Raw genomic sequence first — 27352 nt, forward strand, 5'->3', positions numbered from 1 at the left:
CACTTATCGATTTTGGGATTGTAGATACAGAAGAGAGTTTGTACGTTATGACAAATGAAAATTAACATTCCATCTATGTACCGTTTTTATTTACTTTGCAGTTTGCTTTGAGCAGGTTGAGGTCTATGTAGGAAAGATTCTGTAGGACTTTCAGGAACTTAGGCCTAGAGCTGTAGTGAGATTTCACACAGGACTAGACTAAGACACAGCCACCTTTATTGATGACAGAGGTTTTTTAGAGAGGACTGCGACGAACTGATAGCAATGAGAAACGGTCTTTGATACCCATAGCCTTCTTGGAGTGACTCATGTAGTTTCCAGAAGATAACAGAGACTTTAACATTGAATTGCCGCCTTCCCTCAGTGTCCCCTTGTTTGGGGTCCCTCAGCCAAGGAGTTAGTAATAGGTATAGTTATTTTTATTTATTTTTTTAATGTTTATTTTTGAGAGAGAGAGGGAGCATGAGCGGAAAGGGGCAGAGAGAGGGAGATGCAGAATCTGAAGCAAGCTTCAGACCCTGGTTGTCAGCTCAGAGCCTGACGTGGGGCTGGAACCTACGAACTGTGAGATCATAACCTCAGCCATTTCAGATGCTTAACTGACTGAGCCACCCAGGCACCCAATGGATAATCACTATTATAGTTCACTTTTTTCTTCCTATAAATAGAACCCAGAAATAATGTATGTTTATATTTCTGCCACTTTTAGCTCTTTGTTCTTAGGTAGTTCTTGATTTTATCTGTGTGTCTTATTTCTTGCAGCTAGATTAGCATCTCTAGCACAAGAATTATTGTATTGTTACTTTTTTTTAAGTTTATTTATTTACTTAGAGAGTGGGTGAGTGAGCTGGGAAGTGGCAGAAAAAGAGAGTGATGAGAGAGAATCCGAAGCATGCTCCACACTGCCAGCATGGAGCCTGATGTGGGGCTCAGACTCACAAACCACGAGATCATAACCTGAGCCAAAGTCAAGAGTCAGACATTTAACCAACTGAGCCACCCAGGCGCCACTGTATTACTTTCTATAGAATACCTGGTCTAGTGCTAGGCACCTTCTAGGGTTGACTCTGTAAGAGGAAAGATAACCAGCAAAATTATCTAGAGGCTGCCATGGGAGTAAAGAGAGACCTTCTGTGTCTTTGGTTATGCCTGATTCATTTATTCATTCTTCATATTTGTATTTTTTTTATATTGAAGGAGAGTTTTTAGTGCTGAAGCCCTAAAGCAGTTACCTCTAAATGTATTCGAGCCTACTGCCTTCCAAGAACCTCCTGTCCAGACGCACAAACATCCACAAATAACATGGCAAACTGTGTTCATATCATAGGCAAGATGCTTTGGGAGTGGGGTTACAAAGTTATGCGAGGCTCTGGGAAGATGTTGTGGAAGGAGAACTGTAATTTGTTATGTTTTGAAGGCTGGGTAGCGTTTAGTTTTTGCATGCTTTAAATTCTGAAGGTATTGTCCCATCTCAACTCAACCCCCCCAACCTTGTAAAAAAAATACTGTCAACATAAGTTATTAAGTTACATTTGGCTTTGCAGAGCATATTAGCATCTTTTGTAGTTGGTGCCACTACTGTGGCATACAAAAAAAGTGTAGGATGCACTTATGTGTAGCCCCATACTGGTGGTCTCCAGATTTATTTAAGATGACCCTGTAATATCACAAAAAGAGCAGTGGAATTGGAATCAGAAGACCTGGGTTTATGATCAAGGTTGGAAAATGCTTGGCACATTTCCTAGGTGCTCAAGAGCTTAAGAATTCTGTTGACCCCGGGAAGGTATGGGGGTTGAACTAGGTACTAAAACAGATTCATACTATTGGATGGCTACCTAAATAATAACAGAATGTTAGAACAGGCCATGAAAGCCGTATTTTGCTTAGACTAGTTGAAAGCCTGTATGTAAATATTTACAGAACAATCATTAATATCTTTATACCTCTGTTAAATGAAGAGGCAGGTTCAGTGGCTGTAGGCCTAAAAAGAACATTAACAAAAATCCTAATAAAAATACAGTGACCTTATAGGAAAGATGACCTTATACTCTGTTCTTTAGGACAATGCTTCATTGTTTTTATCACTCAAATTTGATAAGGGTTTCTGCTTAATTGCTTTTCAAATGAAAATACAATTCTAAAAAGAATATAATGGTAAAAGCTTTTTGTGAACATGAAGTGTTTGCTTTTAAAAACTGTAATTATTTTTTAATTCCTCCATTTCTTTGCCTGATAAAGGTAATGACATTTCCTTCCAAAGGAAAGACATTTTTGAAATGGAATTAAATTGAGAATAGGGTTTGTTTCTGTCTTTATACTATATTCCGCCTACTTACGAAGAGACCCTATCATCCCTGCAGCAGCTTCTTCTGTATGTCTGTATGCCTTAGATGACCTGTGCAATAGAAAGATTAGCCGGTAATTTTCTCTTTCCTCTAGACAAAGTTGCACTTACCCACCCTCTAGTTTTTTTCCCAGTGATGCAAGGTACTGTTGTGCTGCAGAGCTTCCTAACTCAGCGGCATCCTTTTAAGAAATACTGGAGGCTTTATAACACTACCAGTTAATAGGGAGGTTTGTAGGATGCCTGGGTGGCTCAGTCGATTAAATGTCCGACTTCAGCTCAGGTCATGATCTTACGGTTCGTGGGTTCGAGCCCTGTGTTGGGCTCAGTGCTGACAGTTCAGAGCCTGGAGCCTGCTTCAGATTCTGTGTCTTCCTCTCTCACTCTGCCGCTCCCCCCACTCACACTCTGTCTCCCTCTCTAAAAAATAAGCATTAAAAAAAAAAATAGGTTTGTGATGCAAATTTGGAATGCCTGATTCTAAGATGTTCTGATTTACTTTCTTAAATACACTAATTTAGAGTTTCCTGCTTTCATCTTTCTTAATCACTCTTACTGTAATTTTCTTTCTCCATAATATTGGAATATTTGTTTTAATTTTTTTTAAATAATTTTCCCCAAACACAACAATTGATAATTCAAAGAAGGTTACGTTCATCCATGGCATTTGTACTTCTGTTACTGCAGGTCTTGGTACCCACCTATTTGAGAGGCATGAGACTTTCTGATTTAATCATTTCAAAAAAGCAGAATGATTTGGTATCCTGTCTTAGGCAAGATTTGATAAAATCTGAGCTCTTTTTCTATCTTATGTTACATTTTTTTTGGTAACTTTGGGCTACTTGTTTACTTTCAGTCCTGTTGCCTCTGGTAATCCTGTGTAAAACCTTATAGAATACGGTAATAAACACTGCAGAAGAGTTTGAATGTTGAGAATGAAAGATTTTAGAATTAGTCCTCCCAGTTCAGTGATTCTTAACTTTGTTAATAACTGTTATTAAGCGAGTCCATTTTTACTGACAATGAAGAAATGAACCTAAAGGAGTAGTTACAAAATTGTGGAAATTTTATGATTTTTATACTTCCAGAAAGAGCTGTGAACCCTTTTGGAAGGAAGGAAATTAAATGGAAAAAAATAAATAAATTAAAAGAAGAGGCTTCCCTCACCCTCCCCCAAAATTGAGAAAGCCGTGGAAGGGTGCACCAAAAAAAGTCTTTGGGTTCTAGGACATTAGAGAAGTTGAAAAGAGAAGTCTGATGTTCCATACTGAATTATCTAAGCAATGTGATAAAGTGAAAGATAGAATAAGGATTTAGAAGTCAGGTGGATCCAATTTCAAATCCTGACTTGGACTTTATGAGCTCTGTGCCCTTGGCAAGGTATTTCATCTCTTTGAACATCAGTTTCTTCATCTGTGAAATGGAGATGAGAGGACACACTTCATAGAGCTGATGGAGCATTCTATATGGATGGAGCGTATAGCATAGTGCTTGGCCACAGTGGCCTCTATAAAATGTCAGCTCCTATCCCCTCACATCAGCAGCCCCCTTGGCAGGTCACTTTTATCTCTGGGTTTTGGGCCAGCAATAAGGCCATTAACTCAAGCAGCTTGAATCTAAAGTATTATTCACTACTTTGATATCTGGTGTTAGTGAACAAGAAAAATGATTCCTAATTTTGTAAACCATTGCTAAGATTAATAGACTTGGCAGAATGACTTGTGTGTATATAGAAGACATTTTATCTAAAATATTCCTATGATCATTATACATACCTTACCCCCTTCTTTTTTTTTTTTTCCTTTTCTTTACTATGACTGTAAAATATGGATTGGGAAGTAAGTAAGGCAGAATAGTTTTCACTTGTATGAAAAACGGTTGCTGGGGTTTTCACAGTTGAAATCACTGCTTGCAAGGAGATTATGGTTGCAGCATACTATGGGAGAATAAGAATGATAATGATGATGCTAACACTACTGTATGCTAGTTAACTCATGTCAGTCCTATGGGTACTATTAGCCTCATTTTGCAGATGATGAAACCAAAGCACAGAGAGGTTAATAACATTTCTGCTTGCATAGTTAGGAAGTAGCAGAGCCAGGATTTGAACTCAGACAGTCTGGCTCCAGAGGCCATGCCCTTAATAACTGTCTTATACTGGGAGGACTAAGAGAAGACAGTCCTTTAAATGGCAGCAAATGTCCTAAAGTGTGGCAAGTTATTTACTTTTAGATTTGCTCTACAGGTATTCTGAGAGAAGCCTCACAAAGTGTATCGGTATTACTATTGAGACCAGACCAGATTACTGTATGAAGCGGCATTTAGGTGACATGCTGACCTATGGCTGCACAAGGCTAGAGATTGGGGTACAGAGTGTCTATGAAGATGTGGCCAGAGATACCAACAGGTAAGATGGGGCAAATGATTTTGCACAAGCCGCCTTCTACTCCCACTGATTATATCTATGTTCACACTCATTCTCTCACCTTGCTACCAATCTTAGAGAAGGATGGATAGGTTTCCTTCTCCTCAGAGTCATTCTTCTATCTCTGCTCTTAATTCCATCCCCATTCCTTGATTTCCAGCCTTTTCTCTACTGGCTCTTTTCCAGTAGCCTGTAAACATGCTCTTATTTCTTCCTGTCATAAACAGCCTTTCCCATATGGAAAGCAGAAGGCAGGGCTCAAGGTCAGTTGTTTAAAGCTGGAGAGAAGGCAAGGAGCATGGGTTTGAATAAGAAGAAAGTCGAGATGATATTTAAAAGATTAGTTTTTGTGAAGCAGATGCCAGTCGGCAGAGTAATGAAAGGTTGGTGGGCAATGGTTGTAAGTTTTGAGAAATTTGGGAGGTAAGGAAGGATAGAAATAAGGATTGATAGAGCCCTATGAAGCTCTCTTCTAGAATTCTAGAAATAGATCACTAAGTTGGGGAGAAAAGACACACATGAAAGGTTAGCTGTGTAAGGAACTTTATGATTAATTGGTGAATTAGAGAAAAACAAAAGATTTTAGGACTTTATTAGGCAGCACAGATCATTGACTGTAGGTGTAAAGGCAGGCTTCAGGGAATTGGTATGTGTTGAGTTGGGTCTACTTTACTGGGAGGGGCAGACATGACTGGGGGTTGTGGTAGGAGAAGGAAGTAAAAGAGAACTAGGGAAACTTATACCAGTCAGCATCTTAGAAACAACCAGGAAGAATGCCAGGCTGAGGAGGGAGGAATCTTTCCTTTAGGTAATAGAGGTCTGTTAGATACTTTTGAACACAGGGAAGAATTGCACAGATATCAGACTTAAGAAAGATTAACCTGAGTAGAATGCACTCTTGTAGGGGGAGTCTTAAACCGGAAACACAGGTTTGACTGCTGCTGTGATCAAGGGTCGTACCTGTGGAGGTGGGAAGAGTCTCTTGAAGGTCAGGAAGGCTTTCTGAAAAGAATGACGTCAGACCTGAGGCTTAAAGGAAGAGTATGACTTAGGTGGGGAAGAGGAAGATTATTTCAAGCGGAAAGAAGCATACAAGCAAACTCCAGAGCACATGGCATATTTCGGGGATTCGGGGTAGGTTAGGTTGGTTACAGCATAGAGCATGAGGTAGGAGAGTGGTAAGAGGTGAGGCTGCAAAGATAAGCCAGGGTGGCCAAATGATGAAGAGCCTTAGAAGTCAGCCCAGGGAGTTTGGGCTTTAATCTGAGGACAGACTAAACTAAGTTGTGATAGGAGCATACCTACGTTTTAGAAAGATCCCTTTGTAAGGATCACAGTATGGGAGTGGATTAAGAAGAACAAGCTAGAAGGAAGACCAGTTAAGAGACTGTTGCACTCATTTAAACAAGAAGGTGTTTAAAGAAGGTGTTAAAGAAGAAAGGTGTTCTACACCTACGCTGTCCAATATGGTAGTACGAGGAACTAAATTTTTCATTTTAATTAATATAAACTGAGTGACTATGTGCCTAGAGACTGTGGTATTGTACAATTGACAGTACAGTTTTAGAGTACTGTATATTTGGATGCTGTGTCAGGAGAGAGGCCTGGCCTAGTCATATAAATTGGGAAATGATTAGCAAAAAGAGATTGGAAATGGATGGGAACATCCAGAGTGGGCTGGAGTCCATGTTTCTAGGAATTTTTTGTGGTGAACGGGAATGTCTCAGAGATGAAAGGATTGACATAGGGCTTCAGTCATTAGTAGCCCCAAATTGTTCTTGGGCTTGCTTCCTACTTGGATGTGATACTGGAATGTTAAGATGATTTATCCAGCTGGCCGCAAATGATTCTGCCCTGTCACTAAATCATTCACTTTTCTCATTTTTAAAGGACCTTGCAGACCACCAGAGTGAAATCTATTTTGTACATAGGTGTCACTCTATGACACCTAATTTATTTCTACAAATAATTTCAAAAGGTTTTTAGAGAAAAGAGCATCACAAGAGGCTGCTTCTGCCTGGTTTTGAGCCCATTATTTTTTTTTTAACTTAAATATGTATATTAGTAACCTTACTTTGGCTGATGATGCTAAACCAAATAATTTTAGTAGACATTAACTCTGGTTACCCCAGTCATTTACTGTCAGAACCTTGAGTAGGTACATGAGGAATTTCTGAGAAATATCTCAGAAGTGAAATGATTTATTTCGAGGCCTTCTCAGAGATAGAGACATAAAAATGATTTTCTGAGATTTTTATTCCCCAACCATATTAGTCTTCATTATAAAACCACTGTTATAGATCGTTTTTCCTCTGTTTCTTGTGTTAACCTTCTTGCCCTTTTTCTTTCCTCAGGGGCCACACTGTGAAGGCAGTCTGCGAGTCATTTCACCTGGCCAAGGATTCTGGTTTCAAAGTCGTGGCTCATATGATGCCTGATCTGCCAAATGTGGGACTAGAGAGGGACATTGAACAGTTTACAGTTAAGTGTTGTCTTCAACCAGGCTAATTTAGACTGCCTCTGCATGCTGCTTCTACCCCCTCTGCTCTTTGTGATTATTTGCTGCTAATGTTTCCCCCATTATTAAAGCAATATGTCCTCATTATGGAAGAGTAGAACACTGTAAACAAAGAAGAGTCATTCTTCACAGTGCCCACACCAAATAAAACCCTAACATTTTAATGTACTTCCTTCTAGGATTTTTTTATGCTTAGGCTTTTCAGAGGGATATACACACAGACATATATATGGATAGATAGATAGATATAGATATACACACAGACATACACACACACACACACACACACACACACACACACACAGACAAACTGGCATATATATGATAAGTAATTATTTTAATTGCTTTTTCACTTAATGTTATATAAGCATTTATCTGTGTTAGTCAATGTTAACATATTTAAATGTGTGCTTAATTTCCATTGAATAAATATGTCTTACTTTGCTTAACTACTTCCAAATTTTTTAAATTGAAGGTATTACCAGTTTTTTGTATTGTAAATAGCACTGCAGGTAAACAATTTGATGCCTATAACTTTTTGTAGTATTTAGGACTGTTTCGTTAGGATAAATTCCCTGCAGTAGAATTGTCAGGTAAAGGTATAAACACTTCAAGAGTCTCTCCATATTACTTAATTGCTTTTCAGAGGGTTATAACAATTTATACTCGCTTTAGCAGGGTTATTTTTTCCCCAAATAACACTCTCCTGTTTATATATTTATATACACACATAGTTATAATGTTTCTATCTTTGCTAATTTAGTGGATAAAAACGTCATTTCAACTTGTATTTTGTAATTATATTAATACGCTTTTTAGGTTTGCATGCAATAATCATAATTCATCTTTTTAGAATTGTGCATTTTTGTTCTCTGACCAATTACTCTATTGGATATGACTATTTTTAATGTTAATTTAGATGAACTTTCTAGGTGAGGACATTATAGATTCCTTGTTTGTTTGTTTTTATAGTTGTTACATATATTTTTACCCAGCCTGTCTTGGGCCTTTCACTTTTGTATCTGCTGTCAAATCCATCCTATTTATTTATGATTTCTTCAGATGCTTCTGAATTTAGAACTGCCTTTCTCTTTCAGGATTTCCTTAAATAGTGAAAGAAAATGTTTGGGTTTTTTTCTGGGTTTTCTCTTCTTTGATATTTTAATATCTAACTCCGGGTTGGCTGGGTTTTTGTTTGTTTTTACTCTCTGTCACATGTTGGGAAATGAGATTGGTAAGAACTTTTTTTTTTTTTTCCTTTAGATTCTCAGATAGGGAAAGTGCCTTAGGGATATTCTTGGAGAGAAGAGGATGAAAGTATTAAGTTATTTTATTCACAAAAATATTTTACTCTATTTAGAAAAATGGAATTCACTTTGCCTTACTTGTGACATTAATAATTCTTTCTTTCCTTTTAAATTTTTTTTATTTTTAAGCCCATGAATTACAACTGAAGATAGTACTAATTCATAAATGTCCCTGTTACTAATTTCCCCGTGTTAGCTGTGTAGTAGATTTTGAATCTAATAACCTCTCCTCAGTAGTTAATAGCCAGGTACTCAGGCTTCAGGCCTAAAAGTCCTCTGAAACACTTTTCTTTAGCACAGCTCTTAGGTTAATCAGAGATATAGCTAGAATTCATAACTTTAAGTATCCTTGGGGAAAAAATTATGGCATGTTTCAAATAATAGCAAATAGTGGAGCCTTACTATTCATTTTCCTTAGTGTCTTCAAAATAAAGAAAAGTTCAGTGATAATATTGCAAAGATAACCCTTCATGTAAACAGATCTGTCTTCCTTGTTTGTAATCTTTTCAGAAAAACTCAAAGAGAATATGAACACTATATTATTTCTTTTCTGACTACATCCCAGCACATAAATGAGTGACAAAATAGAGCTAACATGAGAAATCCGATTTCTCTCTAGAGAAAAATTTTCTGCAAAATTAACTTAACATCATCTTAAATAATTTCTACAAATCAATAAGAAAAAAGCAGAAAGCTCAATAAGAGAATGGGCAAAAACACTTGAACAGGCACTACTACAGAAATACGATATTTGAACAGCCAGTAAACATATTTAAAAGTTGTTAAAGTCATTAATCTTCAAAGAAATGAAATTTTAAACTATGATGCGTTCCTATTGTATTCTTACCAGAAAAGCTAAGAAGAGGTAAAATGAAAAAAGACAAAATCAAGTGTTAGTAAGAGTATGGAACAACTAGAACTCTTTCTTCATTTACTGCTTGTGGCAGTAAATTTATATTGATATATCATGGTAAAAAAAACTGTTTGACATTATCTGCTAATTATGAACATATGCATAGCCATGTCCTAGGAATTGTACTCCTAGATGTATTCTCAGCAGAAATGCCCACATATATTTACCAAAAGTCATGGTTACAAAGTACTCTTGGTAATATCAGAGCAACAAGAACCCATTAACAAGAGAATGTCCATTAACAAGAGAATGTGTAAATAGTGATGTAGTCATACAATGAAATACTATAAAAAAATAATTAATTACAACCTTATGCAACAACATGACTGACTCTCTTCAACATAAAATTGAGCAAAAGAAAACAGATCCAAAAGACCACCTAACACACATTTCTGTTAATATGAAGTCTAAAAACTTTGGGTGGAATTGTAACTGGAAATAGGTATGAGGTGGCCTTTCTAAGGTTTTGATACGATTTTTCTTAATTTGAGTATCTGGGTGCTGGTTACATGATTTATAAAAATCTGTCAAGATGTACACTTGGAGTTTGTGTACTTTTCTGTATTTAAGATACACTCCAATAAAAATTCACATAAAACTTTTAAAACTAGTTTTTGTTTAGGAAATCTTGTTTGGGTCTATTTGGAATTCACAACCTTTCCTGAACTAGTAGGCAGTAATATTTTATACTTTAAAACTTTTTTCCCTACTTCATTTTATTGTCACATCATTAGCAACCCGCAGATATATTTTCCTTAATGTGTTTTGTTCCATAGGAAAGGTTGCTAAATCGGGGTTCTGCTGGTATAATTACACAAGTCTACAAAATGTTATCTCTGTAGAGGACAGGGTAGCCTTTCCTGGCACGGATCCATAAAGCTACTACCCAGCCTGCTGAGATTATCACAGCTGTATCTTGGGTTGTATGCTTACAGTATACGTGTTATAAATTGGCTAGATCTTACACCTTGTTGTTTAGGTCATTTCTGGGTCACTACTCTGAATGTCTGTTTATTTGCGTCTGTTTATTGCAAATTCACATTCTCATCCAGTGGTAGGTGCACAGCTTATAGCTGTGTGTGATACATAGCATTTACTTCTATTTTCCAGTAACTCAGAAATGAAGTTTTCTTTTTTCTTAACTTCGCCCTTTCCACCTATCCTCAGATAGAGCTTACTTATTACTCAAAATAACTTTTAGCTGGTTTGGTGTTTTATTAATTTAAAAATTAGACTGCTCTTGGATATCCAAGCTAAGATTGCTAAAAATGCGTGAAGAATGTCTATTTCTCTTTAGGAAAAATTTCTCTTCAGAATCTCCTCTCAGTTACCAGAAGTCTTTCAAAGTCCATTAATACTGGACACTCACAAGTTCCCCCCCCCCCCCCCCCACTGAGCTGTTTTCCCCCCCAAAGCCAATGTGATTAAGTTACTGTTTGGCAGGGATGGCTAGAGGCATTTCTTATTATTTGTTTTGTTTTTAATGCCTTGTTTTAAAGGCTTATTACTTAAGATAGTGTCATAGGGTACAGGTTAAGAAGAGTATTATATCAGAAAAGACCACCTGTTATAGTCTCCTCAGTTGAGGAAACAGGCTTCATGAGATTAAGTAACTGTTAGTCAGTGGTGAATCTCCAAGCTCTTAGGTAAGCACCCCTTCCATGGCATCTTTCTGTGTTAGCTTTTCTAGGTGAAGGGAAGTCTGACTATAAATGACTGTGTGTGACCTGAATGATGTTGAAATACAAGTCAAGTTGGATCTTAACAAAACTTTATTTTTTTTAATATGAAATTTATTCTCAAATTGGTTTCCATACAACACCCAGTGCTCATCCCAACAGGTGCCCTCCTCAATGCCCATCACCCACTTTCCCCGTCCTCCCACCCCCCATCAACCCTCAGTTTTTAAGAGTCTCTTATGGGCGGGGGGGGGGGGGTGATGGGTATTGAGGAGGGCACCTTTTGGGATGAGCACTGGGTGTTGTATGGAAACCAATTTGACAATAAACTTCATATATTGAAAGAAAAAAAAAAAAAGAGTCTCTTATGGTCTGCCTCCCTCCCTCTCTAGCTTTTTTTTTCCCCTTCTCTTCCCCCATGGTCTTCTGTTAAGTTTCTCAGGATCCACATATGAGTGAAAACATGTGGTATTTGTCTTTCTCTGCCTGACTTACTTCACTTAGCATAACACTCTCCAGTTCCATCCACGTTGCTACAAATGGCCAGATTTCATTCTTTCTCATTGCTAAGTAGTATTCCATTGTATATATAAACCACGATTTCTTTATCCATTCATCAGTTGATGGACATTTAGGCTCTTTCCATAATTTGGCTATTGTTGAAAGTGCTGCTGTAAACATTGGGGTACAAGTACCCTTATGCATCAGCACTCCTGTATCCCTTGGGTAAATTCCTAGCAGTGCTATTGCTGGGTCATAGGGTAGGTCTATTTTTAGTTTTTTTGAGGAACCTCCACACTGTTTTCCAGAGCAGCTGCACCAGTTTGCATTCCCACCGACAATGCAAGAGGGTTCCCATTTCTCCACATCCTCTCCAGCATCCATAGTCTCCTGATTTGTTCATTTTAGCCACTCTGGCTGGCGTGAGGTGATATATCAGTGTGGTTTTGATTTGTATTTCCCTCATGAGGAAAGACGTTGAGCATCTTTTCATGTGCCTGTTGGCCATCTGGATGTCTTCTTTAGAGAAGTGTCTATTCATATCTTCTGCCCATTTCTTCACTGGGTTATTTGTTTTTCGGGTGTGGAGTTTGGTGAGCTCTTTATAGATTTAAGATACTAGCCCTTTGTCCGATATGTCATTTGCAAATATCTTTTCCCATTCTGTCGGTTGCCTTTTAGTTTTGTTGCTTGTTTCCTTTGCAGTGCAGAAGCTTTTTATCTTCATGAGGTCCCAATAGTTCATTTTTGCTTTTAATTCCCTTGCCTTTAGAGATGTGTCAAGTAAGAAATTGCTGCGGCTGAGGTCAGAGAGGTTTTTTTCCTGATTTCTCCTCTAGGGTTTTGATTGTTTCCTGTCTCACATTCAAGTCCTTTATCCATTTTGAGGTTTTTTTTAAACAAAACTTTAAACCTCTTTCTGTTTTTAGTTATGTTTTAGTTGTATCAAAGGAATACATGTCTCATTTTAAAAGTCAAATTGTGACTACAATGAAAGACAGCAATACCCTCTTTTCTTTTCCTTGAGTGCACCCAGGTCATTTTACAAACGCTCCAGTGTCTCTGTCTCCTCCTCCCCTTCATTTCTCAAATCCGCTGCAATCTGGCTTCCACCTCCCACTGAAACTCTTCTCTCAAATGTTGTAAAATACTTCCTAATCTCTAAACGCAAAGAAAATTTCTCTCCTGTCATGTTATTCAGTCTTAACATTTGTTATTGTTAAAGAGTGTCTCCATTTTGGGATTCTCATTTCCCTGGCTTTTGTGATTCTGCTATCTCCTGGCTCTCTTCTTACCTCCAGGACTTTTCCTCTTTCTGCCCTATCTTCTTTTTCTTCCCTCCATTTAGATGTAGGTTCCATCTTTTGCTCTGTTCTGTATGCTTGCCTTTCTTCTGTTGTTCTAACTTGACCACGTATGCTTTAGTGAGCCTCATTTTCTCTCCAGCCTGAAGCCTTAGGCTCCTAGGACCAGTTACTTAATACTCTTCAACTAGCACCAGATGTCATACATGTAATTAGAACTTAGTATGTCCAGTGTAGACATATTTATCTGTTTCCCCTTCCTCTTGTATTTCCTATCATAGTTGGTGGCCCCTTTATCCATATACTCTCCCTAGTCAGAAATTCAGGAACCATTCAGGAGCAAGTAGAGAATATTTGGACTCTGGAGCCAGACTGTCCAGTTTGAATCCTGGCCCCACCACTTAGTAGCAGACTGTTTTGACTGCTTTGTTCCCCAGTTTCCTCATCTCAAAAATGATATTAATTCTAGTATCAACCTATTATGAAGATTTGCTGAGAAAATACATGCAACACATTTAAAAAAGTTCCTGGCACATAGTGAGTGCTCAGTAAATCTTTGCTGCTGTGATCGTCCCCTCATACCCTGAGTCGAATTCCACGGGACATTCTGTCAGTTTCTCCCTCTGCGTATCTTTCAAAGCTGTTGTCCTGTCCTCTTCATCCCACTGCCGCAACTGGTGTTCATACTTTCCTCAGCTCACCTGCACAGTGAAACGGCTCCTCAGCTAAGTCGCCCTGCCACTAGCCGTGTTCCCTTCTACTTGCCATTCACGTGGTGCCAGAATCACGTTTATTCAGTTTTTTATCCCTAGCATAGAAAAGTTGTTACATAATAAAATGACAAACACAGTAGTCCTCTGCCACTTTCAACTGTTGTAGCTGGGGTTGTTGCCCTTGTATTTACTTCTATATTTCTTACCACCAGGCTTGGATTTCTTTTTTCCTGATTGTCAGTTTTAGATCGATTCTCTTGTCTTTCTGTTATAGTCTTTGAAAAGTTCATTTGTTAATACTCTGCTCCCATTCTCCCAATATTGTTACATCACTATTTTAGTTACATTAGTAGTTAATGGTCAATGTTTACGTTACAGTTTTTACCTAAATGATTACTGACATGGAGCCATGAAATATACTAACGTTCTTTCTTGAACAACCATTTGTTGCTTTCTAGAGTTAACAGTTGTCTTTTTTTATTTATTATTTACCTTGTTCTCTGTGCACCTGTAACTTTCAAATGTACCCACCCAATGGTAAAGCCTCTCTGTCAGTGTCCTAACTGATTAGATATTCTGTCAGTTAATTTTTTAGGCTAGCACCGTGACTCCTGGATGTCCCCTCTTCCAACTCCAAACTGAACTGGCAGTTCTCTGTGCCTACTTCACAAGTGTCCTCTTTGAGGGCTTCTTGTCACCACTCTTGTGGCTTGGATACTTTGTTTTCTGGATTCCAAGTTAACCCTATTTATTGGTTTATTCCTTGACTTTACTAAAATACATTTTCCAGCAGCTTCCTGAGGAAGAATTCATCATGGGAAGTAAGCCTTTTGCGTGCTAAAAAATGGCTCTGTTCTACCTTCACACTTACAGAATTCTGTAAAATAATTTTTTTAAGGCATTGCACCACTGCCGTGCAGCTTTTAGTACTGCTCTTAAGGAGAACAATATCTTTTTTATTCCTCATCCTATATTCCTTACTCTTTAATCCTATAATGTATGTAACCTGGATGGGTTTGTTTGTTTTTTACTCTGGAATATTTTAGGAAATTGTCTTTATCCCATATGTTGTGAAATTCCACAGTAATGTATCTTAGCAAGAGGCTTTTTTTTAACTAATTGTGCTAGATTTTGAAGGGTCTGTCATCTGTTGTACCACTGGATAATTTTCCCCTTTCATTTTCTGTGTTCTCTTCCTAAAACTCCTCTTAAGCAAATGTTAGATCTCACATTCGTCATCAAGAATTTTCATATATTTTTTACCTATTTGTCCTTTTTTTCCTGCTTTCTTCTTATATTCTCACCTTTATCTTTCAACTTTTCTAATACATGTTTTAATTTTTGTAATGGCTTTGATTTTCAAAAGTTCTTTCTTACATCCTGGTTGTTTGATTTTTCTCTAGCATTTTATTCTTGTCTAATGGATGTAATATATTTTCTCTTATCTCTCTGAAGAAATTATAAAGGTTTTTGTTTTTGTTTTTTAAGTTTTATTCTCTTTTACACAATGCCTCTTTCCTCTCAGTTCTTTTTTTTTTTTTTTTCATTTTTGTTTTGTTCTGCCCTTTCTTTTCTAGGCTTTCCGCAAGTTTCTGGTGATCCTTAGCCAAATGGTCATACTTTAAAAGTAAGGGACTAAAAGAGCAGTACTTGAATGTCAGTATCTTGAACTCTTATTTAGGGCCATTTGATTAATCCAGAGATGAACTCTCGAACTTCCTGTTTGGGGGCTGGCAGTACGAATAGGTCATAGAAAATTGACTGCTGGCATCAGGGGAGCAAGGCAGGGAATCCACTAGTCAGTGTGCTGACTTTCACTTAATCTCCCTGTTTTCAGCCTTTATCCCCACCCAGACTTTCCTTTGTACCTGGAATTTCAGAATCCAGCAGTTTCTTCAGGGAACAAATAGGTAGAACTCTTTTGGGAAGGGCAAAGGAATAAGGGATAAATCCCTCCATGTATACACTTTGATGCCATGATTTCTTCTGTCCTGCCTGGTTCCTGGTACTTTTGACTCATGAGCTTTTCTGGGACTGTAGTGTGACTGAGCTGGTCTTTCATTAGTATCCCCTTTTGCAAATACTTTGTTTACAGTTTTCTATACTTGCAAAGTCATTTACCAGTCTTCATTTTTGTCTTTCAAAAATTTATTACCATCACTGGGCCAGTCCTCTCTCCCCTCCACCTTCATCTCCTCTGATATTCTCTTTGTTCTTCTAGATTTATACTTTTTGAAAAAATCATCTCTGTTATTTTACTGTGGTTTTGGAGGGAAAAGAAGGAAACACATATTTTAATTCTCCATGTTTAGCCAGAAGTCCAGAACCAATTTCGTCTATCATCATTCTTATCAACCCATCTACCTTCTAAACTTATCATATAAGCACCTGAACTGCTCCTCTGAAGTACCATGTTCCAATATGGATTCAAAACTAGGTACAGAATGACTTGCATATGTATTCTTTTGGGTGGCTATAAACTATCAAAGGCCTGATGAATCTTTAATATAAAAATGTTACAGGGAAAATTACATGCAATTACAGAAGAATATCCCTAGGACCAAATGATGCACAAAGAATACAGCATTTAAGAATATTACACAAATCAATGAGAGAGATCGAAAAGTCTATAGTTACATTTCTTTGAAAAGCAAGTTAAGCAATGGAAAGCTTGGCGAGAATGTAGCATGAAATAAAAAGCATTGTTATGGTTTCACAAGGTATAGTACTGCTGGCTTTATAGATACTAATGCCAGGGTGGGGTTAGAGGAAACTGAGTCCACCTTCATTCCTCCATCACACATTGTGCAAAATTAAAAGCAAATGAGCAGTGCAAAGTCATGAAAAGGGTAATGCGTGGTGTCTCCTTGCTTTATTCCCAAATAAAGCCAGCTGGGATGATATAGTACAGGAAATGACTGTGTCAGAGTAGATAAATTAGATGTATTTCTCAGTATCTAGATAACAAATAGTGTGTATCCCAGGTTAGGAACAGTGCCAGCTGGCCTGAAGACAAAATAGTCATATCCAGGGATTGGCATACTTTTCCTACAAAGGGCTATTTGGTAAGCATTTTAGGTTTTGCAGGCAAGTGATGATTTCTGTCACAACTTTTTAAAAGTTTAAACAATTAAATCTATTATTAAGGAAAGAAACAGTCTAGAGGTGAAGGCAGGCATCAGATAAATTATCAGTGTGATGATATTAAGCAAGCAGTAATATAGAATACAATATAATATTTTTTAAGAGAGGCAGCTTGTATTTGAAGGTCAGGAAGGCCTCTCTGAAGAATTGGCATTCATGCTGAGACCTGAAGATTAGCTAGATGAAATAAAATTGATGTCCTTTCCAGGCAGAGGAAATTGCCTTCGCAAAGGCAGAAAGGCAAGGTGGTGAGGGTGGCAGGAGCTGAGACTGCAGCAGTAGACAGGGGCTGGATTAACGAGGGCTTTGTAACCCAGCACACGCACAGCTTGCTTCAGTGAGGCTGTGAAAACAATGAGCTTCTGTTCTGTCTGCATCCTCTCCCTTGATGGAAAGGAAAAGCAGTCTAAGGACTGTGTAGGTATGTGAGAGAACTTGGCCCAGGACTGAAACTTGACCACCGAAACTTCACCAATCTCTGCAGAACTAACGGAGTGGTAATTTTCTGTTCTCCATTCACAGGAGTTTTTTGAGAACCCTGCTTTTCGTCCTGATGGTTTGAAACTCTACCCTACCCTGGTGATTCGTGGAACTGGGCTTTATGAGCTCTGGAAATCAGGAAGATATAAAAGTTATTCTCCTAGTGACCTGATCGAATTGGTGGCTCGGATCCTTGCTCTTGTGCCTCCATGGACTCGAGTGTACCGAGTGCAGAGGTAGTGTGTTATCTTTTCTGCCAGAAATAATCAGTGATGAGTCTGTGTACAGTTTCTTTTTTTCTTTTAATGTTTATTTTTGAGAGAGAGAAACAGTGTGCAATCGGGGGAGAGGCAGAAAAAGGGAGACACAATCCAAAGCAGGCTCTAGGCTCTGAGCTGTCAGTACAGAGCCCGACACAGGGCTCAAACCTACAAAGAACGATGAGATCATGACCTGAGTCAAAGTCTGATGCTTAACCAACTAAGCCACCCAGGCACCCCTTGTTCACAATTTCTAAAATGAGAATAGTCTGATTTAATATTGAGGGGTTTGAAAATTTTTTTTAATCAAAAATGGGACCCTGGAATGCTGTAAGTACATAGGGATGGAAATGAAAGGACAGTGTGTTCAAGCCACTTTGCCAATATCTTATTTATTCATGTATTCATCTCGCCATTGATTGATGTGCCAGGAGATGGCGTTGAGATGGTAACAGGCATGATGCTTGGTTCTAGGAGCTGATGACTAGATACAGTAGTGAGGACGGAAGGAGGAGGTGTAGCCGTGTGTCTGTTATCCCTGTTGTAGAGCCTCTGAAGAAAAAAGAAAGAGTAGCAACAATTCCATTCTTTCCAGATGTTAATGTAAGTGTGGAGAAAGACCTGTTCCTGATGGCATGAAGGAAATCATCTTAACTGCTTTTTTCCTAGGAGAGAAAAACAAAGATCTCATTTGCATTCCTGGCCTTTATTACCTTTTTTTTTTTTTTTTTTTTTTACAAGAAACATAACCTTGAAGAAAAGTTTTAGGAGCCAAAAAGTTACCTATCTACCTGCAATCTTGACAAAGCCATTCCTGTATTTACTGGTCAGTAAGGCACATTTTCACCACCTTGCCAAAACCTGCCCGGATTCTAGTAGTACAAATACACAGTGAAAAGGTGACTAGTAAATGCATGTGCAATCAATTGCTGTGACTGTTACTCTACTGAGCACAGTTGTGTTCCCTGATAATATAAAACAATACTGAAAACAAGCAGAAGTATCAACTAAAGGAAAATTATCAAGAGCATAAATGGATTTGCTTAAAAGTTGAAGGACGTTCACACCATACTTCTGCCACAACATAGTGATTTCTTAGGTTTTTTTTATATTACTGGCCCAATTTAAGGATCTAAATTCCCTAGATGATCTCGGCAATTTATTTTTTTAAATACCGAAGAAAATTCAGCTGCCAGAATTGTTTGCATTGTCTTCCCCCTTCTTTTTCAACCCTTCTGAAACCATTCAGTTCAAAAGACAGTAGGAGGTGCTGAACAGTTTAGGCATCTGCACAGACGTGGGGGCCACAGGCTCAGAGCAGCATGTGTAGGCTGCTCTTGTGGACAAGGCAGTATGAACAGTGTGGTCTCTTGCATACCAAATGTGGTGAAAAGGCATTCTCGCTGAGGGCTGAGCAGGGCGAGGAGGATGTCAGGGTGCAGAGAGGAGGACAGCAACAAAAGATTGGTGACTTGCAGACGGTTGATCTAATAAGTAGATAAGGTTAATGGGAGCTAGATTTTGTGTTACCTGAAAAGGACATCACAGTGTGAAAAAGGAAGAAGAAGGTACCCCATGGTGTTTTAGAATAGGAGACATTGGTGTGAACTCATGGTTTTCAACAGATAGGTAGATACAGAAATAATTGTAAATGTAATAAATAATAAGTATAGTGTGTGTGTGTGTGTGTGTGTGTGTGTGTGTCCTTTTCATAGCCTGTTTAGTACTACATTCTTTGCATTTTTTGTGCTGTTTCTTGGTGATTTCACTGTTTAAAATGGCCCATAAGTAGTACTGAAATGTTGTGTAGTGTAAGAAGGCTCTCATGTGCCTTATAGAGAAAATACATTTGTTGGAGAAGTTTCATTCAGCCTTGAGTTATAGCACTATTGGCTGGGAGTTCAGTGTTAGTTTGTCAGCAATACATGGTGTTCTTAAACACAGACACGTGTGAAACAATGTTATATGTTGGTCAGTTAATGAAAATGTTGTGTCCAGAGGCTCACAGGAACCTAGCCCTGTTTTTTCCCCTAGGAGCAATGTCTTACTATTCACTAATTTAATGTTCACGACAACTTTGTAGAACATAATTACTGTGAAGAACGAGAATTGACTGTACATTGTTTCAGAGTACCTCCCTACAACATGCTTAGTAATTACAGAGCAGAAAGAAAGAACTTTGGAGAAGACTGGCAGCTGGTTAAGGTGAATAGCATCAGTAATAGTACAAGGCACAGTCATGTGCCACCTAATAGTATGTATTAAAAATAGTCACTTCGGGGCGCCTGGGTGGCTCAGTGGGTTAAGCGTCTGACTTCGGCTCAGGTCCTGATCTCACAGTTCATGGGTTCGAGCCCTGCATCAGGCTCTTTGCTGGCCACTTGTTCAGAGCCTGGAACCTGCTTCAGATTCTGTGTCTCCTTCTCTTTCTGCACCTCCCCCGCTCACGCTTTGTCTCACTCTGTTTCTCAAAAATAAATAAATGTAAAAAAACAAAACAAAAACAGAGTCACTTCTGTGTGACTCAGCCAAAGTGCCATAATCTGAATTTAATTATGACGCAACATCAGACAAACCCAAATTGAGGGATTTTCTAAAAAGCCTGAAATCTTCAAAATTATAAGAATTAAGGAAAGAGTTTCATATTGAAGGAGACTAAAAAAGTCACAACCCCTAAATACAACACAAGGTTCTGACTAGATCCTTTCGGTATAAAGAACAGTATTTGGGCAGTGGTGAGCCTGTAGTGGAGTCTAGGGTTAGACAGTAGTGAAGTACCAGTGTTAATTTCCTGATTTTGATGGTCATGTTATGCTTATGTAAGAGAGGATCCCTGTCATAGGAACTACTATAAGTATGCTGGGAGTGTTGGAACAGCTTGTTCCCAATTTTCCATCAAATAATTTAAGGAAATACACTTGGGACTTTTTCTGTAACTTTAGGATTGTTCCAAAAAATGTAAACTAATACTATTGTATTAAAAACAAAGATGTAATAAGTAGTATTAACAAAGACAAAAGGAAAAGATTATTTGCATGTAACTGACTTGAACAATTAGATATAAGTGAAGATACTACTTCCCAGTAGCAGAGCATGGCAACAAATCTCTCCGTTGTGTTAATGATAGCAATCCTATCAGCTCTGAGTACCTGAGGCACTCGGCTGGCCCCTGTTACTCATAGTGAGCCCCAACAGACATTTCCCCCAAGGGGACCATGTTGCTGGACCAGCTTTTCAACTGCTTATCATGATAGGATGCACCTCAGTAAAAACCATCAGGGGGACTTTAAGAAACAACATTTAAATTTTTTTTAATGTTTATTTTTGAGAGAGCGTGAGCAGGAGAGGGGCAGAGAGAAAGGGAGACACAGTCCAAATTAGGCTCCAGGCTCTGAGCTGTCAGCACAGAGCCCGATGCAGTGCTCAAACTCGAGAATCGTGAGATCATGACCTGAGCTAAGCGTCAAGTCAGATGCTTAACCAACTGAACCACCCAGGCGCCCTGAGAAACAACATTTATTACTCAAATGTCCTGGAGGATACCCAGCAAACCTGAGGGGTACACAGTGAGGTTGTGGGGTAGGAAGGGAAAGGCATGAACCTGGACCTCGGCCTTTATTTGGATCCAACGGTGTAGTGTCTAGGGCTTTGTGGGTTCACTCTTTATGGTTAAAGAATAGGAATGGGAATTAGGGTGTGATAAGGAAGAAATGGGGCCACTCAGGTGGTCAGTCATCTAGGTTACCCAGGGCTTTGTGAAAGAGGGAACCTCGTGGGGGGAAGGGCGGCCTTATTCCTTATCTGGTTGTTTAGCAAGTAGCTGTGTCATAATAGTGGCAATGTGTTTATTCAGGATGGATTTCTTCTGACATCAAAAACTTAATGTCAAGCACTTACACTACAGGGCAACCAGAGAACACTGAAGATAATAACTTCCCACCAGCAGAGAATGGCAGCAAATATCACAGAGTAGATAGAAATTTCACAGCCGTAGACACCATAGTTTTCTTAACAAAAGTAACAAGGTCACACAATCAGATGAATTTGCATTCTCCCCCTTCACTTTCAGCTTTAAATTTCCTACTCCTGTACCAGTGAGTCAAAGGCAACAGAGACAGTGCTATAACATTAAAAGCTTAATTTTATAGATCATGAAATATAACCATAGGACATTATCCTGGCCTACCACCAACTGAGAAGATAAGGACTTTAAGAAAACCAGAGCAGCAGAAATAATCTCTGTAGGACAATTGTAAAGGGGTCATGACCAGAAGAATTTAGAACATGTGTATTATACAACCAAAAGTTGTATGATGAGAAGGGCATAATATTGTGGATAACCAACCTGAGGCTGATGAAAACAACCTCCCTGTTCTCAGTTTTCCTGTCTGTGATGACCCCATTACAGCTCTCTCTGGAGAATCGGGCAGTAGAAGAGCTCCTCAGCCCTAATGCCAACAGGCCATACTGTCAGTTCTACTTCTGTCAGTACATCGCTTAAGAGATTTATGCAGGGCAAATGGTACGGGTGGGTGTGGGCTTAAGCTTTTGAATTGACACTCTTATTACTTTACAAATGTGGGGCAGGGGATTAAAATTTAATGGAATGCTGTGAAACAAGGTTCAATCTCTTTAAAAATGTTGAATTCGTAATATCTCAGACTCAGAATTTATTTCAAGATAGTGATGACTCAGTTCCTAACACAGCAAATGCCTTTGGTAGAGAGAGTCATCCAGAGTCTACCTGTAATGTCAGATTTTCATGCTTTGGGACTGATACTTCACTTAATTTTGAATGCAATTATTTTCTAGGTGTTTTAGAATAAAGATTAAAATCTTTATGATACTTTCTATTTTATTTTTATATTTTTTGTGTTTCTATATAACTATGCTATTGTTAAACAAATTTCCATTAGAATTCTTTTGTTTCATGTAGCTTACTGTGGACTAATGTTCAATAAAGCATTGGTTTCCCTGTAAGCATGGACAGAATTCCTTCAAATATGTTACCTTACGTTTTGCACTGAATATTACTGAACTATTACTGTCGCTACCTACATAGGAATTCATTCAGATTTATATTTTGCTACTTTTTACCCATTTTTATTTACGTATTTTCTTTGTATATACTGCATAAAAAGTTGTTCAAATTTATTTTATATTGACATGCTTTTTGTTGTCAATAATCACTGAAATTCTGGCCTAGATTTTCATGGTGCTGAGGGTAGTGAGTGCTTCTATGTACCACCGTTCATTGATTCCCAAGACATTTCTTTCTGAGAATGTGATTTTATACTTTTTTCCAACAGAGTTTGTAGAATATTACTAATTATCCAGAGCTTACATTTCCTACTTAATTTCCAGCCATACAGTACTGTATTTACATACCAAAATAATTTCTTTATAAAGCTACTTTAAAAACATTTTTAAAATATGTGTTAATAACATACATATATTAATATACATAAATGATATTATTTTTCCAAAAATTTCCTTGTACATTTGAAATGCATCTTTACACAGCAGTACATTTTATATACTGGCAAATATTCTGTTTGCATTTCTGTGTCCATTTCTTATTAAAGGCTTAGAGTAATCTTCATAGTTAAAATTTTAATGGCAGCACAGTAGACTAGCATTTTGTCTCATTTAGTAAAATGTTCCCTAATGTTGGACATGTAAGTTGCTTCCAGCCTTCTTTTTTTTCTTTCATCATTTTTTTTCATGGTTATTACTTATTTAATTGAACTGATATATGTTTCACCATTTCCGAAATGTAAAGCTAAAATAAAATAAGATTTTAAGGGGGTCCCTGGATGGCTCAATCCAGAAGCCCCACATTGGGTGTAGAAATTCCTTAAAAAAAAAAATTCTTTAAATAATAAAGCTTTAAGAGTCCTGTTAACACATTTAATGAGTAGGAAACTAGGAATTAAGAGTAAAACTCTATTCAGGACCGAAGGGATGTCCTTGGTTTTTTTTCAACAAAAATCTCCCATTGACTAAAGGCTGTGCAAATAGTTGTCAGTTTATTAAGCTCTGAATTGCACAAAACTCCAATAGGTGGGAGAAATGGCCAGGATAGAAGGATGTGGGTTGTGGGGGCAGCCAGTCTGCAGGGGACGAGTGCTGGAGGCCAAGGTTCAGGTCTAAGACTGTAGGCAAGAGCACAGGCTGGGAAGAAGTCTAGAGGCAGAGGTTAGTGCATTCATCCAAAGCCCTTGCTTTCCAGTCTCTAGGAGGCCGATGCTTTCCTCAAGCAAGGGTTTTTGCTTTGCAATCATTATCCTGACCTCCACTACAGCTAAAATCCATGTACATAGAACTTTTTACTTTTGATGAAGTAATCTACTAGACTAGTATAATCTAGGACTACTCATGATAAAGGAACTAAGTAAGCATCTTTGTATGATGATGATGAATATACTTTCTGGAACAAGGGGAGTTATAGTTTTTGCTTATATATTGATACGGTTTTCCAAAGGGATTTGGATAATCTACCAATTTAGAGTAATAAATAGTTATCTCTATAGAATTTTGAATACTTATATTTTTTATTTACTTAGGGGTTTTAATTTGTATTTCTGTAGTAATTAGTGAAGATTAACATTTTCTTCATGTAACTGATTATTATTTGTGTTTCTTCTTAAATCAGTTGTCGGTTTATATATAATTTGCCATTCAGGAATCTGGATCATAAAGTAGATGGTACTTTTTATTGCAGTAGCTCAAAGAAAATTTCATTAATTTTACTTTTATCTTTCAGAGCCCTTTTGAATTATCTTCACTCTCCTTGATAAATACAAAGGCTAGGGAGACAAAAAGCCATATCCGTGTTCACATAGTGCACTTCACACTTAGTAACAGTCTGATAGCTGTGTTCTTGTGAAACAGGTTCATGCCTCTGCTTAAAAACCTTAAATTCCATTTACTCATGTTTATATTTGGTTATAGCTCAAATTTGGTATATCTGGACCTCTAGAAAGAAACTGGTGGGGCACCTGGGTGGCTCAGTCAGTTAAGCGTCCGACTGGCTCAGGTCATGATCTGATGGTTGGTGGGTTTGAGCCCCACGTCAGGCTCTGTGCTGCCAGCCTAGAGCCTGCTCTTGATTCTGTGTCTCCCTCTCTTTCTGCCCCTCCCCTACTCATGCTCTGTCTCTCTCTCTGTGTGTCTCTTTCTCTCAAAAACAAATATAGAAAAGAAAAGAAACTGATATCAGTAGCTGATGGTAAAGTTTTGAAAATAGGGGTGCTAAGGAAAGTTTTAGTGGGTAACTCAAACATTGTACACAGTGTGTACAAGAGAAGGCTGGGTCTCTACACAGTGTTAAGTGACTAAGAAACCTGATTTGGGAAGAGAGAATCATATGGTTTTGACTTACCAACATTCCTTCTAGCTTCAGTTTTAAACTTTTAGAGCAATTTGGAGAATGTAGAAAACTGATAAAGAAAATTTTGGCAAAGGAGAAAAGCCTCCTCCCAGAGTATAGAATCTGGGTAATTTAATAATTAGAGTTTATTTTTGTTTTAAATCATAGTAAAGGAAAATCATATGTGTCTTCGTGCTCTGAGCCTTTAGGATATCTGACTCTTCCTACGTAGGTTCACCCAGTGACAACTTCTGCCAGTGACAGGCGATATACTTAGTATCGACTTGTGAATCTGAACATACAGGGAGAAGAAAAATGTTTTTCAGACAGGTGTTAGAAGGGAGGGACAGAGGAAGGAAAGTAGGGTGGCTCAGTAGGTTGAGCGTCCGTCTTCAGCTCAGGTCATGATCTCACACTCCGTGAGTTCGAGCCCCACGTCGGGCTCTGTGCTGACAGCTCAGAGCCTGGAGCCCGCTTCGGATTCTGTGTCTCCACCTCTCTCTGCCCCTCCCCTGCTCATGCTCTGTCTCTCTCTGTCTCAAAAATAAATAAATAAAAATTTAAAAAATAAAAATAAAAAAATAAAATGAAAGCACAATGTTTTATACTTGGCTTTTTAAAAATACTATATTTTACAGATACATTGCTTGATATTTTTAATTGGACATTTTCCCCACCTTAACTAATTTACACTTTTAATTTTATGACACTTGGGTCAATAACATTTTACTGGGTATTTTTATGAAGCAGTATTCTAATAGTGATTCTGTATTGCCGCCTTGAAGGGTGCAGTGAATGATTAAATGTAAAATTCTGTCCAGACACATGGTGGAGCCTCAGGAAAGTGCTGCTTCCTGCAGGCTATTTGACAGCTGTCGGCCTCCATGTGATATTTAAGTCACTGTGAAGCATTAGAATAGGAATACCAATTTGCAACCAAAACATGCTTCTGAAGCTTGAGAAACTTCGCTTTGAAAGGTTTTTGATGAGCAAATTGCAAATATTAGCACCTCTGAGCTTAAAATGTTACCTGTTGAAATAGAAAAGTGAATAAATATTCTTGAATGTAATCTCTCTTCAAGCCAAGAAAGTGAAACTAGATTGAAACAAATTGAGAAACCTAAAAATAATTTTAACTCCTACCTAGATGGAGTTCAGATGGTCGGTAATCTCACCTGGGCTTTGAACTCCTAGAAGACTATAACAATATCTGTTTATATATTCCAGATTATTTACTACACTACTTTGTGTATAGAGGATGCTCAGGATATATAGAATTCTGGCCCTTCATTTTCATTGAGAAAGACCTTATCACTGAAAGTGGAGATTGCCACATTTCTATTCCTTAATGAGGAAAAACTAGCACCTGGCATACTCGAGGCACGTCACTGCCAAAGACTGTTAAAACCATGTTGCGGTTTTGTAGTGACAGACATGAATTTAAGGACATTTATGAACTGTCTGCATCATTATAAAGCCCTGTATTACTCGGTCCTCTCTGACTTGTGCTTTGGCCCTGATTTGGCCAGCTTTTGGGACACATGACCTGTGTAGTCTCATAGGGCCTGGAACTTGGCTTAATGCTTTGCTTTCACCGTCTTGAAATTATTGATAATTTCTTAACAAGAAGCTCTTGTCATTTGTACTAGGCCCCACAAACTATTAGCCAGCCCTGCTGGTAGTTCTTTCTGTCATATAATTCTGCTTAACAACACTATATGATAAAACCTATCCCTTACAGAGTTTACTTTTGAAAATTTTAGGGTCTTTTGAAAGTACTGGTTCATTATTAAAAATACTTGTAGAGCCCATCTTCCTTTGCCTTCCCATCACTTCTTCCCATCACCATGCTATGGAGGCAATGCCATGGAGACATTAACCGTCTGCCATCTGAAGAAAGGGAGAGTAAAGGTAGGGAGTACAGTGGTAGCAGCTTGAGTAGTTAGGAGATTGGTTATACTGAGCAAATAAATTATTTGATTTAGCAAAAATGTAAATACATTAAAGATAAAAGAGCCAGATTTCTCACTGTCTAAAGGGATTTATAAACACTGAAAGGTAGAAAGTTGAATGCTGGATTAGAATTGTAATTATCAGCATGAACTCATGGGGCTTTTAAATTTACATATAGATATAGTTATGGATATATAAACATATATATGCATGCATGTACATACATATATGAGTGTGTGTGTATATATATACACATAATACATAAATTTCTTGGTTGTTTATACTGAGAGTCTAGAAGTAATGATACCTCAGTAGTAATGAACACAGTGAGTGCCCATATCTTGGTTTATAAATACCATTCTCCACTTAAAAGAATCAGGGCTGCTTGGAAAAATGGCCAGTTCCAGGGCTGGGACAGCAAATGTACAAGATAAACCTG

The 27352-nt window shown here is 38.0% G+C and overlaps 1 protein-coding gene across 1 annotated transcript in view; it reads left to right on the plus strand.

The window, feature by feature from the left end:
• ELP3 (elongator acetyltransferase complex subunit 3) overlaps window positions 1-27352 on the plus strand; it is a 96303-nt gene that overhangs the window by 39843 nt on the left and 29108 nt on the right. The window contains exons 8-10 of the mRNA XM_015088020.3: window positions 4590-4751; window positions 7124-7250; window positions 17371-17564. Coding sequence (XP_014943506.1) covers window positions 4590-4751; window positions 7124-7250; window positions 17371-17564 — 483 coding nt within the window. The remainder of the gene's footprint in view (window positions 1-4589; window positions 4752-7123; window positions 7251-17370; window positions 17565-27352) is intronic.

This window comes from Acinonyx jubatus, chromosome B1 (genome assembly GCF_027475565.1).
Source record: "Acinonyx jubatus isolate Ajub_Pintada_27869175 chromosome B1, VMU_Ajub_asm_v1.0, whole genome shotgun sequence".
NCBI classification, from domain to species: Eukaryota; Metazoa; Chordata; class Mammalia; order Carnivora; family Felidae; genus Acinonyx; species Acinonyx jubatus.